We start from the raw sequence: 13475 nt of genomic DNA on the forward strand, positions 1-13475 counted from the left end.
TGGAATGCAAATTGTTTTTCTTTCATTGTTTGACTGCGTATTGTATTGGGCAAATTCTGCAAATGTTCTCTAGATGCATAGAGGTTTTGCGGAGTTTTTTCTTCTTTCGAAGCGGGATCCGAAAAGTGTGGCCATGGTCCCAATTTGGAACTAACACCGTATTCCTTCACTTTCATACAGGGAAACTAGAATAAGGTGAATGTACTGATCTTCTGTGTACGATTGATCACAAATTGACAATACTGCGCAGTGAGTGATACAATAAAACTTTTTCAAGTTTCTATGTTTTGTCATTTTCGCAGTTTAATTGTAAAGAAATATTAAATTTTAGGTAAATTGTTTTTTTTAAAATTGATAGTTCATAGGCGCCTTCATTGTAATATTCGAGCATTAATATCATTTGAGATATTCAATTAAACAAGTAATTTATAGTGGCTGTTCTCCTCAATCTGCAGTAAAGATGAAGAAAGTGATCATGTATGTCTGAGCATAAACACTAGAAAGTATATTTTTTTTATTTATAACGAGCAGCATAAAGCTGATGTGCTTAAATCTATTTGAACGAAAGTTAGTTGTTGGTGTATTCTAACTTTTCCATAACAAATCTAGCCCATTTTTGAGACTATACGTTGAGACCAGCTCTTGTGTTAGCTTATTCCAACCATCAGCAACCCTATTGCTCAGGAAATGCTTCCATGGGTTTAGGTTGAATCTGGTTTTCTCCAGGCTGTGACTGTGGCGTCGAAGTCTAGCAACTTAAACATGGAATCCAAATTTGAGCAGCTATAGTGACTGATGAGTATTTTATGTCTATCAAATCATCCCTTTCTCGCCGTTCCTGCAGCGTTAAGACCGAGAGTTTCCAGTCTGCACATACGGAAGCTGTTTCAGGCTTGGCGACAACCCTGTGGCTCGTCTTTAGACTCTTTCCAACAAGTTGATATCCTTAACAAAACAGTTGCTGGTGAAGGATTGCAGACGGAGGAAATATTACCTGCTGGGTGGTGAGAATGACTTTGCTGTGTTTCGAGCCGGCCGCTGTAACTAGCAGCAGGCAGTCGGGGGCCGGCGAGTGTGACAGGAGGCTATCGTACTCGTAACAGCACAGGGGCAGGCGCGCGCGCGGACGCAGCAGCTGAAGGCCCCGTGCCCCCACGGCCAGCCACAGCGAGCGAGGCCAGTTGCTGGTGAATGATTGCTGCCAGACAAAACATTTACATCAATAACTTCAGGCTTAAGAAATTAGATCATTTCTAAGAAAGATTTGTGGCATTAATGTCAATAATAATTTAAGCTGCACAATTTTTTGATTTTAACTGTTCTAGTGATATTTTTCTGTCAAACGTCAACAAGCATTTCAAATAATACATGCCATCATAACTCATAACTAAGACACTATCATTATTTTTGTTTCTATTGACTGTTGTCATATAGACTCTTAAAGGATTGAAATCATACATCATACACATATTTGGTCTAGGAATTTGAAAGAATTCAATGGAAATAAACCTCCCTACAGTTGGGGTGAAAGACGCATGTCTCTCCAATGTAAAGTAAAAGTACCATGACGTCGAAGATGGTGGCGGCGTGCAGCGGCCAGGACTGCAGCAGGTTGAGCAGTGACTGCGCAGCGTGCGCGGGCGGCGTGCCGCGCAGGGCCAGGTGATGCTGGCGCACGGCGGGCGCTGGCAGCCCGGCGCCCAGACGCGCTGGCAGCGTGCGCGCCGCCACCTCCGCATACAGCGCCTCCCCACCCGCGTCCTCCTCCGCCGCGTCGCCGCTCGTCGCCTGCGCCTGCAGGGCCACCATCATCACCTGGGACAAATTTATTATTAGCCTTCGACATGTTACATCGATGGGATGTTATGAGTGTATTGATGTCCGGCTTTATGTTTGTGAGTAGCAACCTACCTAGGCGCACTAATTTCTAGTCGGTTTCTTTTTTTTGTGATGAGGCTCATCGAAAAATCTTTTTAATTCAGTAAATAGGGGTTCTCCTTTAGTATCGGTTTCCAAACATTTAGCAAATAACATTTCTTGGGAATTTTTTTCTTATTTTATAAATCTCACATAAGCTAAAAGTAAAGCTTTGTTTCCTGGTTATGTTGACTCAACAAGCTGGATCTTAAAGTAATCGCGTAAAGAGTTTTCTACTCACTGAGCATATTATTTTGATTTTATATTAAACCTTGCGTGGGCCCCCTGCATTGTTTAGGGACCCCAAATCAATTTTAATTTTCCACGGACCCCCTGAATGATCCCAGGGACCCCTGGGGGTCCATAAGGACCACTTTAGGAAGCACTGGCCTAGTGGGTCAAGGTGGTTTTACACTGCAATATTTCACTGTCCCTGGACTGGTACCTGAAGCTAAGACTGATCACCTTACCTTCTCGTGACAGATAATCGAGATACATTGCATTTGATGTTCCAATGCAGAGCCCCATGCACCACTGTGTATAGGAAAATGATGATGATATTCATAAAACATATGTATTACTTTACAGGAGTTTTCAATTTTTTGATGAACAAATTGTTATCCACAATAATTACTTTTCCTCGACAGATGTGATGTTAAAAAAGTATAAAAGCGTAAATATATATATAATTAACCTAAGTATCAAATGGTATACTTTAGTACTTTTCAAGTTGTCACATAGTATCAAAAAAATTTTTTAACCGATCTCACGTAAAGTTGAAGAAAATCACATGCATGTCGTTGTTCTACGATCCCGATGATTTGTGTAATTTTCTATTACTATCAGTAATTGAATAAAAATTCACAACAAAATCATTTTTACAAAGATAATCCTCAAAAAAACTTTAATGGTGATTTTGTATGTACTGTTTTATTATTGTATATGGCGTAAAAAAAAATGTTTGTTACTACATCCCGCTATATTAAAACATACATTCTAAACTAACACCACATTTTAAACTTGTTTGATTTGAAAATTATTGATGCCTTAAATAATGAATGTGCATCGATCAGTTTCTCCAGTAGGATTCTACTACTATTACTATTCAGTCAATCTACAACTCATGTCAAGAACATCTTTATGGGACTATTATGTCACGACCAAAACAAAACTCACGGCTTCGTTGTGCGACACGGGGAGGCGATCAGCGCGCAGTTGGTGCAGCAGCTGGTGCAGGAGCAGGTGCAGCTCGGCCGCGCAGGGCGGCGCGGAGGGCAGGAACAGGTGCTTGCGCAGCAACAGCAGCTGCGGAGCGCGGCGCGGCGCTCGCTCCCAACGCGCCAGCACGTCCGCCGCACGTTCGCCGCTGCGCACGCTGCGCTCACCGCCCCCGCACACCTCGTACAGGGAAAAACCTGGCACGGAGAAATCATTTCATGAGTATAAACAAGTAGACTCTAAACATGGGATTATTATTTATTATTTCATGGTTAAAAACATGTACGTGGTTTGGTTATAATGCTTTCCTCACTGGAAAATCAGATCGACAATTTTTTTTATAAAATATATACTTACATTCTTCCAATACCATGTTATTTTAGCAAATATTTAGTGTTATTTTGAACCCAGAGGTTCCGGTGTACTGTATTTAAGATATATAAATTGTTTTAAAGTTGATTGACAATAAATACGTAAATTAGGATAGGACAGCCGTGTACCTGTGGCAGTAGGACTGAGGCCGATCTTTTCGGCCAGCATGGCCACCAGGTCCCGGGCCGTGGCCGCCGGATGGAACTGCAGCGAGTGGAAGTGGCCGTCCGGCAGGTGGACGCGAGCGTGCAGCGGGCGCCGCGCCGCAGAGCACAGCACTTCCGCGCGCGACGGTGCCCACTGCCGTCGCCGTCCTGCCGCCGTGCGCAACACCGCCTGCGGAGGACAATGGAGAATGTTTATTTACGAATTGGGATTATTTTTTTTTTATTTTGAATAAAAATAATGTTCTCCAAACCTTTTCGGCAAAGCGCGCATATTTGGCCTGATGAGTGTGTGGGTCAGCCGCTCGCGCACGCAGGTGCGCCAACAGCAGGCGACGCAGTGGACGCGCGGTGGGGAGAGCCACGGCTGAACACACGCACACTAGCGCCCACATGCGTAGGGCTGCGCGCGCTCCCGCCTCAGGTTGCTCTGAAGTCTAGAAAACATTAGGTCATATTTGATTTTCTAACTTAGTTATCGAGAAAAGATAAAGTTAGAAATGATAAAACAATCATCATCATTTCATTTCAATGCTGGTTTAAAGCAATGATAAACAAACATAATTGTCATAACAGTGCTACTTGGCTGCTTTGAGCTATGAATGCAGCTTGACCACATTTCTTTTTAACATATTACAACAGAGATGAAGAACATTTAAGAAAAGGTAATATAGAAATCTAGGCATCTACAGGTGAGATTCATCTTGAAAAAAAATAACATAAAATACTCGTAACAATAACAAAAAATTGAAAAAAGAACATTTTCAGGCGTTGCCTAGTATGTAGGTGAAATAATTCAATTAGATGAATCTCACCCGCATAAATAAAGGTTTCAGTTCTTTAACTTCACAAACATCAACAGATGAAAGAATTGAAGGAATATAGATGTTCAAATATTGGCAGAATGGTGAATGTTACACAGTGTGTAAAGTGGCCACTTAAACCAGCCATTGACGGGTCATAAGCCCTGTAGATGCCTAGACTCCTATATTACCTTAACTTAAATGTTCTTCATCTCTGTTGTAATATGTTAATATAAACAGCTCCCCAGGGAGTTGAATCCAGTCCTTGTCTACAAAAATTTGGACAAACTCAAAATATTGTTGACATTTCTTTTTCTTAGAAGAACACTGTCCAAAAGACAAAGACAGTCTGTCTATGATTTTTTTGAGGATGTATCATAAACTTCAGTATTTTCAAAAATTGAGTAAAATATCAAGAATTGCAGTAATAATGATTCTACAGTGATCTTGTCATATTTTAAGAGTTGAATTAGCAAATATCTAAAAAAAACTTGGCACTGTAATGTCAATATACATTAAGTTACGAGCATTAATAAATTAAAAAAAGTTTGTTTTTGCTCTCCTGCAAAATGGCCGATCAAGACATACCTCAGAGTACTTTAATATGTACAAAAATGTGTTAGTTAACTGACCTGTTTTATAAGTTGCATATACAACTCCGCGAGCAGCGACTCACTCCGCAGGCACTTTTCCAGCAAGCCCTGTGCGATGGCGACGTGCTCGTCGGCGCCTGGCGCGGGCGCTTCCGCCGGCGCGGGGAGGGGCGCGGGCGCGGGGGCCATGCCCGCCCAGGCCAGCAGCCCTCCCCACAGCGCCAGCGCGGCCGCCTCCTCGGCCTCGGGCACGCGCGTGAGCGGGTGCGCTAGCGGCACGCGGCTGAAGGCCCACCAGCCGGGCGGGAAGCCCTTGTAGTTCTCGCCGACGATGACGCCGTCCGCCGAGTCTTCTGACTTGATGCTGCTTGAGTCGGACTTGCCCTTGTCTAACCGGTGTTTGCTCAATCTGAGAAGAGTTAAGCGTTTCAATTGTTGGAAAAATTATAAAGTTACGTTGGATAGATGGTAAAAGGAACTGTACAGGACAAGCAAATAATTCCTTAAATTCACAAGCTCATGTGTGAAAAGAACAGATGAACCCAATGATGACACATTACTGGCGTAGTTGACTTCGATGCCTATATTCTTCAACAGACTTTCATCATAATCAGACACAATGATACGCAGAAATATGTCGTTGTATGTGACTAAAAAAATGCTTTGACTGCACTATAATTGTGTAAAATAAATCAACAACAACAAACCATTATGCCGTTTCCTCGTAAGGGTAAGCAGAGAGGATAGAATGCCACATCACTTTATCTTTGCATACAGATCTCGCTTTCTTTACATTCATACATCTTCTCATGCACGCGTGCCGATTATTCTGACTTTTGACATGTCCATCTTCAAGTATTTGTTGGATTTGGTCATGCCATGTCTTTCTCGGTCTTCCTCTATTTCTGCATCAATCAACACTTGCCTTGTAAAATTCTTAGCCGTTCTTTTGCTGTCTATTCGCTCTACATGTCCAAACCAGCGCAGAGCTCCTTTCTTGATTTTGTCGATAATGCTTGTCTCACCCTTACATAATATACGGATCTCAATATTTGTGCATCTATTGTACATAGTTTTACCACACATTCACCTGAGAGATCGCATAATCAGATAATATATATTGTTTCATTTGCAAATACGAGTGTACAATCCAATTTATGGATTAAGTTAATAATTAATTGTATTTTTCAACACATTTTCCAAAATGTTGACAGTTGTCTACTAGTATAATTTCTATGATAACGAGTTATATTATAATAACACAAAAAATATACCGGCCTCATCACCTTAGGGTATGCTATAGAATTTGTTCAGCTGATTTTGATAGAATCTTTCAGAGTCTGATAGTTTCTGGGTTTAATAGTTTCTAAGCTTGAATGTTGCTGAGTCTGATGGTTTTGGAATTTGATAGTTTTCAAGTTTGATAGAACGATAAATAGAGTCTCACGGACCTTCTCAGCGTGTTTCTCAGGAAGGACGCGGCGGGGTCGTGCGGGCGGCGCAGCAGGCCGGAGTCCACAGCCAGACGGCGCGCGGCTGACAGTGCGGCGTGCAGGCGCGCGCGCTCGGCCGCGGGGGCGCCGCCCCTGCCCGCAGGCGCGGGAGCCTCCTCCTCGCGCAGCCAGGACCCCAGGCTTGCGCGGTACGATACCATCAGCTCGGCAATCTCCACCTTCTGCTCCGTCTCCACCACCAGGCATCTGGAATATTTCAATCAATTATTTTGACAGTATTAGCTAAAAAAATTTATTTTTTTATTTGTAGGTTAAAATTAAATTACGAGAAATATCTAATCAAATATGTTAGGAGTTAACATAAGTTGGGTCCTTTTTTTTCCAAATTTATAAATGAGCATTAAAAGTAAAACAAAATGGTACGTCATTTGAAATAAAATTTTCTGCACTACAAGATATTGTGTTTGCTTTTACGTGTGTAAATGTTAATTTCTCTTTCTTCTCTAACTCATATAGTGTCCATGCGGCTTGACTGTAGAATCATCTCCCATCCACCATCAAAGAGGTTACTACATTATCTCTGTTTAAATCACATCTGAAGAAACATCTCCTTTCTCTTCCTTAATCTCTCCTCCTTTCCTTTTTCCTCTTTTTTCCTTTTTCCCATTGAGTAATTTTTGATTTAAGGTAATTTATACAAATATGTTTATTTCTATTTTTATATATCTTTAGCTTTTAATTTTTTTTCTATTGAATATGTTCTGTGACTTGAATTATAAAAATAAAACTTTTATTTTATTGGTTGGTTGGAAGAAATTGCCATTTGGCAATAAGCCCGCCAATGTACAAAAAGTTAAATAAATAAATTTTTAAAAAAAAGTATTATTTTATTTGATTAAAAGTCTTCAAAATGGAATGTCAAGTAGACAAAAGTCGGCATTTTCGACATCTCATTCTGTTAGCGTTCAATAAAGCTGCCAAAGCTGTTGGCGATATTTGGACTGTGAATTATTGACTAATTTTTTGCATTTTTTTTTGTTGTGTCATCTTGTTCTCTTCATTTGGAAAAAACACACAACCTATGTTAACACCCAATACTTAGATTTATTATTTGCGTCCGGATTTGATTAAGGATTAAGAATTTAGTTCTGTAAGTGAAATATAACCAGAATCCTGGACGAGTGCTTTCGACTCAATGGCTACTCGAAATCGAGTGGAAATAAGTCCGTGCTAAATTGCTTGCGGTCCGGGGTTCAATTTCTGGGATGATCGACACGAAATATTGATTAAAAAGGTGATTCCACGCTTTAATGTTTCTGGAATTGCACAAATGATCAATATACACTGCATTTAGTGAACTATTGCAGTGCCCTATGCATTATCAGGGTATGATATAGATATTTATTTTTATATCACGCATATTTAATTATATTTAAAAAGCATTTAACGCTATTTGATTTTTGCTAAAAGTTTTTGAGAAATACCTTTGGTTGTTGTGCATGGCTGCCTGGTTGAGGGTGATGGTGAGGAAGCAGTCGGATGGGTCCACCATCAGGGACTCGATGTCCTGGTAGCGGTGCTCTGCCATCACCTGCTTGTCTTCGGGTCGCACCAGCACTAGACCGTCGCAGTTCACACCCAGCAGGACGTGGGGACCTTCAGTATAACAAGGAACGCTTAGCTTTACAGACATGTATTTTTGTAGCTTTCATACATACCTATTGAATACATTTTAATTTAAGAGGAAAACTTAATGACGTATGAATAAATAGACACGTTACTAGCACAAATTTATTTATTTATTTTGTTAGATAAACAAACAGTATGTATACAAGTATTGCCAATTTCTTTGTATATTAGTGTAAGAAACTCATGCACACACCAAAAAAATTGTTTACACTTAATACAATAATTTAAATTATGTTCAATATAATAAATATAAAAGAAACGAAATGAAAAAATATGTATATAATAATAAAGTTAAATATCTGCTTCTCTCAAATTTTCTATAATTTTTGACCTAAATATACATACATTGTCGACCTGCTTAAAAAAAAATTGTTGGCCCCTTTCTAGTCTATTAATACTTATATTATAGTAAGGTGACCAGTGACCAAATAGGAGTACAGTATTCTAGCTGGGGACGAACAAATGTTTTGTAGAGTTTTTCATATGTCTCTGCATGTTTAAATGGTTTCGATACTCGCATAATAAGTCCGACCATTTTATATGTTTTTTTCAGGACTGATTCAATATGAAGATTAAACATTAGTTTCGTATCAATAATAACAGAAATAAAATGCCATTGCAACAAGTAACTTCAGCCCTACAGGAAATTGTATATACGAAAAATGTTTTCTTATACACGGTAAAAATTAGAGCATTAAATTGTAGGACAAAGTTTCTTGAGAATGCATAAAAAAAATGAATAGTAACGAAGTACATTAAACGACGTCGCTAGTTAATATGAATCAACCTTTCATAAGAGTTGTGAAAGATTTTCGGTTTACGGTAAGTCAACAACAATTGTTTACCAATAAAAACCAAAAGAAACATATAGAAAACCGCAGTAAGACCAGCGATGATTTTCAGTTCTGAATGCTAGACTGTCAAGAAGGTGAATCAACCAAAACTCCATACAAGTGAGATGGAGATGCTCAGGTAGTCGGGGGGTGTGACAAGGTTGGATAGAGTGAGGAATGTGCATGTTAGGAGCAGTTTCAGAAGATGAGGGAATGCAGACTGCGATGGTATGGTCATTTAACAAGGCATGAAAAAATGCGGTGCACACAGCGCTAAAACTCCATAAGAGCCGAAAAGGTAGAGGTGCCACATGGTGGAGTACTATAAAAAGGAAGATGAAGGAACCCCAGTTGGACGAGACGATGGCCCAGAGTAGTGGACTGTGAGAGGTGCAACAAGAGGAGCCAAACCAAAATGGAATGGGATAAGGAAGAAGAATAAGAAAGAAAAAACTGGTAACAGTTTCACTAAAATATTAATAAGTACAAACAGAGGGATTGTTCTGCATAGATATTTGAGTAAATTTACACAGAATTTATACTGAAATTGAAAGGAAACTCACCATGTTGCCAGTGTGTACGATAGATGACGGGGAAGAGTGTGGTTCCGTACAGTGGATACTGCATGACGCAAGTTAGGTAGAGCACCTTGGCAGTCAGCTCGCTGCGTCCCGCTCCATATTGTCTGTGGGCGGCCGCAATGACACTAACCTATAGCAGGGGAAAGTTTAGTGTTTTCTAAAGTCTTACACTTTAAAAATGTACAAAAATAATTAAAGCAGTTGAAAATTGAATACATTGAAAAAAGACGAGTTTATGCTATCACAATTACACGACTTAAACAATCATTACATATTTAATTTGAAAAAATGTATAAATGCCATTTTTTTCACCTGAATGAGTTCTATACAATGGAGTATTCAAAATTAACAAAATCCGCCTTCCCTGTCTCTAAATTGATAATTGGCTGACAAAAAACAGTAAAAATACGACAATTGCTGCAAAGAGCTTGTTGTTGTTAGTTCAAGAAGGGAGATTTCAAAAGAAATATAAAGTACTTAGACGTTTTTGTTTCTTTTTTATGTGATTGTATGTAAAAACTATTTTATTAAATTCATATTATTCGTTTTTCTTCTTTTTGCTCTTCTGTGTTATTCTACTAGTTATTTTTTATAAGGCCAGTTAGTGCCACAAAAATGAAAAAATCCATACATGTCATAGAACAACTATGGGGTTATAGTAGGAGGAGAGTAGAGGAAAAATGAAAATAGGGAATTCATAAAATGTAAACATTACAATTTTTTTTTTTAGAATCAATAAATATTCTCATTCTGATGACTGAACAATAATTATCTTTAAAAGTTTTTTTGATTTAAACATTATTAGATGAGGTCTAGTAATATGTGTCACTGACCCAATGTGGGTGTGGTCGCAGCTTGGCAACGCGAGGAGGAAGATACAGGTGCGGCTCATAGTACGCGGCGTTCTGGGGGGCCGAGGGCGCGGCTGAGGGCTCCCCCAGCGACACCTGAGCCTGCAGCCCCGCCAGCTGAAGAGCCACCTTTTCGCTGACCGGGAACTCGTCGCACTAAACACCAAAGAAATACATTTTCAATATAAAAACATACACTGAAATTCATGTTTTCACGTGTGCGTAATTCAATGGCATGTTTAATGTCCACAAAAACATGAATTCTAAGAAACTCTCAGACCTGACAAACATTCTTGGACCGAAACTGTATATTCTGTTACTACTTAAAATTAAGGGGAATAAACAAGCAATTTTAAAACATTGGGTAAAACCTCAGAGTAATAATGCGTATTATCTTGGCGCATTATTACTCTGAGGTTAAAAGACTGGGTTAAAGAAAATATCAAAGGAGGAACCACAAATAATAATATACTGCTTATTTGGAGTTTGTGTTCACTATGAAAGTTGATTGATATAAATACTCCCCCCTGTCTTATTTCAAAGTGGATGAGAAAATGCTTTTGTACTTAATATTTCTCTGGGCTTGTATGCACTTCTTCCAGCGATGTTCCGAGATTTCTATAGCTTTCTAGTAGAACATTTGTCTGACCCCTGCCAACTCTCATCTACATACCACCACGCATGTTCCATACAAGGCATTAGTGTCAATGACTGCTGTTCACGAAGTTGGGTTTAAACTGGTTAAACACACCTCATATTCACCAGATTTAGCCCCCAGTGACTACCAGCTATTCCCATAACTCAAATCATTTTTGGACGACAATGAGGTCATGCGTTGTGTAGATGAGTGGTTGGTAGTGGTCAGAAAATGTACTACCAGGAAGCTTTAGAAATGTTGAAGCATCATTGGAAAAAATGCACACAAGTCCAGAGGGACTACGTCGAAAAATAAGGTACTCTATGGTTGATGGTTAGCGTGTGATCTGATTAATTAAATGACTCGGGATTGGAAAGATAAACACGGATTAAGTATAAGGTATTTATTCTATAAAATTACACATTAGAACGCCAAAATTGATCGGAAGGAATTTACTGTAAAATATCACTGAAACAGGGGCTCGTGTGGACGAGAGAATCAAAGCGTGAAGAATGCTACAAGTTGTCACATTTTGTGCATGAAATTGGTCGTACAGTTTGAATCTAGGTTCGTACCAGCGTTGCCAACAGAAGAACATTTCAATGTTGGCAACCTGACAGTATTTGTTTGGGTGCGTTCGGATCCTCCACAGTACAAAAACTTTTTTTCATCCACTTCAAAATAGGTCAGGGTGGGAGCATATCAATTTACCCTTGTAATTTAATGTGTTGCTTAGTTCTCAATCCCACTATACCTATATATTTAGCTATGTAACATTTACTATAGAGTTTGTTATTTTTAAATAAATAAAAAACTAGTTAATTTTATAATAATCACAATACCTTGACTACACTATGTACAGCCTGTGCGTACAGCAGCGCCACTTCCACCGGGTCTTGTGAAAGTTGACGGGGGCCCCTAAAGAGCCTCCTCTTGAATACAAATCTGTTCTCTGCAGAGCCCCCACTGTTGCCCCCGCGAGCCACAGTAGGAAAACCCCCCTGTGTCGCAAGTGATTGACTCCTGGGGGAAATTTCAAAGCATGTTTATTCTATCAGAGAAAAAAAACTCGAGACAGGATCTAAATTTTTTGATACAAGTAAAGATTTATACGTTTTAAGATATTAGAAGAAACCATCTTTTGTAACTTCATCAAAAAAATAAAAACAGCTTTGCAGCTTGGTCATACAAAGATATAAACCGTGTTCAGGCCAAAGGCTTCAAACCACAATGCTGGAAAAAGCAGTTAAATTACTTCAAATGTGTTTTAAACTAATTGTAAAAGGATTTGAACTACAAACATCTATAAACATAAATCGTTTTACCAGAATGTGTATAAGACCTACGCAATTGGCTTAAAGACATTTGAAATAATGAAACTCCTTTGTCCAGAATTGTGGTTTAAAGCCTTTGTCCCGAACACGGTCGATATATATATAAATATTAAAAAATATCTCACATTTCCCAGCTGGCGATCACATCGTAGAGGAAGTGGTGCCCCTTGACGTGGTCCTCCGCCCCGCCGCGGCTCTGGAAGACTGCCCAGCCCTCGCGCTGCCGCAGCCCCAGCTTGTCCGCCAGGCGCGCACCCGCTGCCGCCGCCGTGTCCGTGGGGTGCACGTCGATGGCCTTGGTGCGCCCGTCCAGGAAGAAGAAGCGGCACACGATGGTGCCGAGACGCCGCATAGCCTGGAACGCGACATCATCGTCATTTCTTATTATCAATTTAAGAAACTGCAAGATGGCATTAATGTGCTCGTTAGTTCTTTCTATACAAAGCACTGCCTAGCAATTACTAATATGGACACATTGTCAACTGAAGAAAAACCCACACATACCCATTTTTGGTGTAAAAAAATAACTGCCATATGAGTAAGTAAAGTAGGAATTTGTAGTTTGTGCCTTGACACCGCTTATAAGAATCCACTTTTTTTTGGAAAAGAAATAAAAATAATAACAGACAAACATTGTTTTTACGTTCCTCAATTTTACATTTTCCCGCTTTTTATGCTGAAATGTTCAGGTCCCATTTTTCTCCATACATTCTCATTTAAATATTCCCCCCAATTGACATTTTTTATCACCCCAGTTTTACATAAAAAAATGTTGAATTAAAATTCTGGCAGTACCTACAGCATTTACCCATAGTCAGAACATTAATTTAATTTTCATTAATTCCATTTTTTTTATACATTTTTCATTTTGTCACTTTGGAGATTTCATCAATTTTACACTTTTTTTGTTGCTCCATGGAAAAATGTAAAGAGGGAGTTTTACTGTACATTCATTTATTAATTTACATAGATAAGTCCCAACTCCATGGGACTAAAAGTCCTGTGTTGAGATGGGACAAGCAATTAGTT

General features: G+C 39.4%; 1 protein-coding gene across 1 annotated transcript in view; it reads right to left on the minus strand.

The window, feature by feature from the left end:
- The window catches only part of Myo81F (unconventional myosin 81F), a 179064-nt gene that overhangs the window by 9300 nt on the left and 156289 nt on the right, over positions 1-13475 (minus strand). Inside the window, exons 25-36 of the mRNA XM_088237415.1 lie at positions 12572-12801; positions 11955-12135; positions 10458-10631; positions 9607-9754; positions 8006-8177; positions 6519-6767; positions 5107-5476; positions 3926-4108; positions 3636-3843; positions 3094-3332; positions 1564-1815; positions 995-1198 (exon numbers count right to left, since the gene is read on the minus strand). Coding sequence (XP_088093541.1) covers positions 995-1198; positions 1564-1815; positions 3094-3332; positions 3636-3843; positions 3926-4108; positions 5107-5476; positions 6519-6767; positions 8006-8177; positions 9607-9754; positions 10458-10631; positions 11955-12135; positions 12572-12801 — 2610 coding nt within the window. The remainder of the gene's footprint in view (positions 1-994; positions 1199-1563; positions 1816-3093; positions 3333-3635; positions 3844-3925; positions 4109-5106; positions 5477-6518; positions 6768-8005; positions 8178-9606; positions 9755-10457; positions 10632-11954; positions 12136-12571; positions 12802-13475) is intronic.

This window comes from Micrasema longulum, unplaced genomic scaffold (assembly GCF_059751315.1).
Source record: "Micrasema longulum isolate JH-2025_06_02 unplaced genomic scaffold, ASM5975131v1 h1tg001716l, whole genome shotgun sequence".
Classification (NCBI taxonomy): Eukaryota; Metazoa; Arthropoda; class Insecta; order Trichoptera; family Brachycentridae; genus Micrasema; species Micrasema longulum.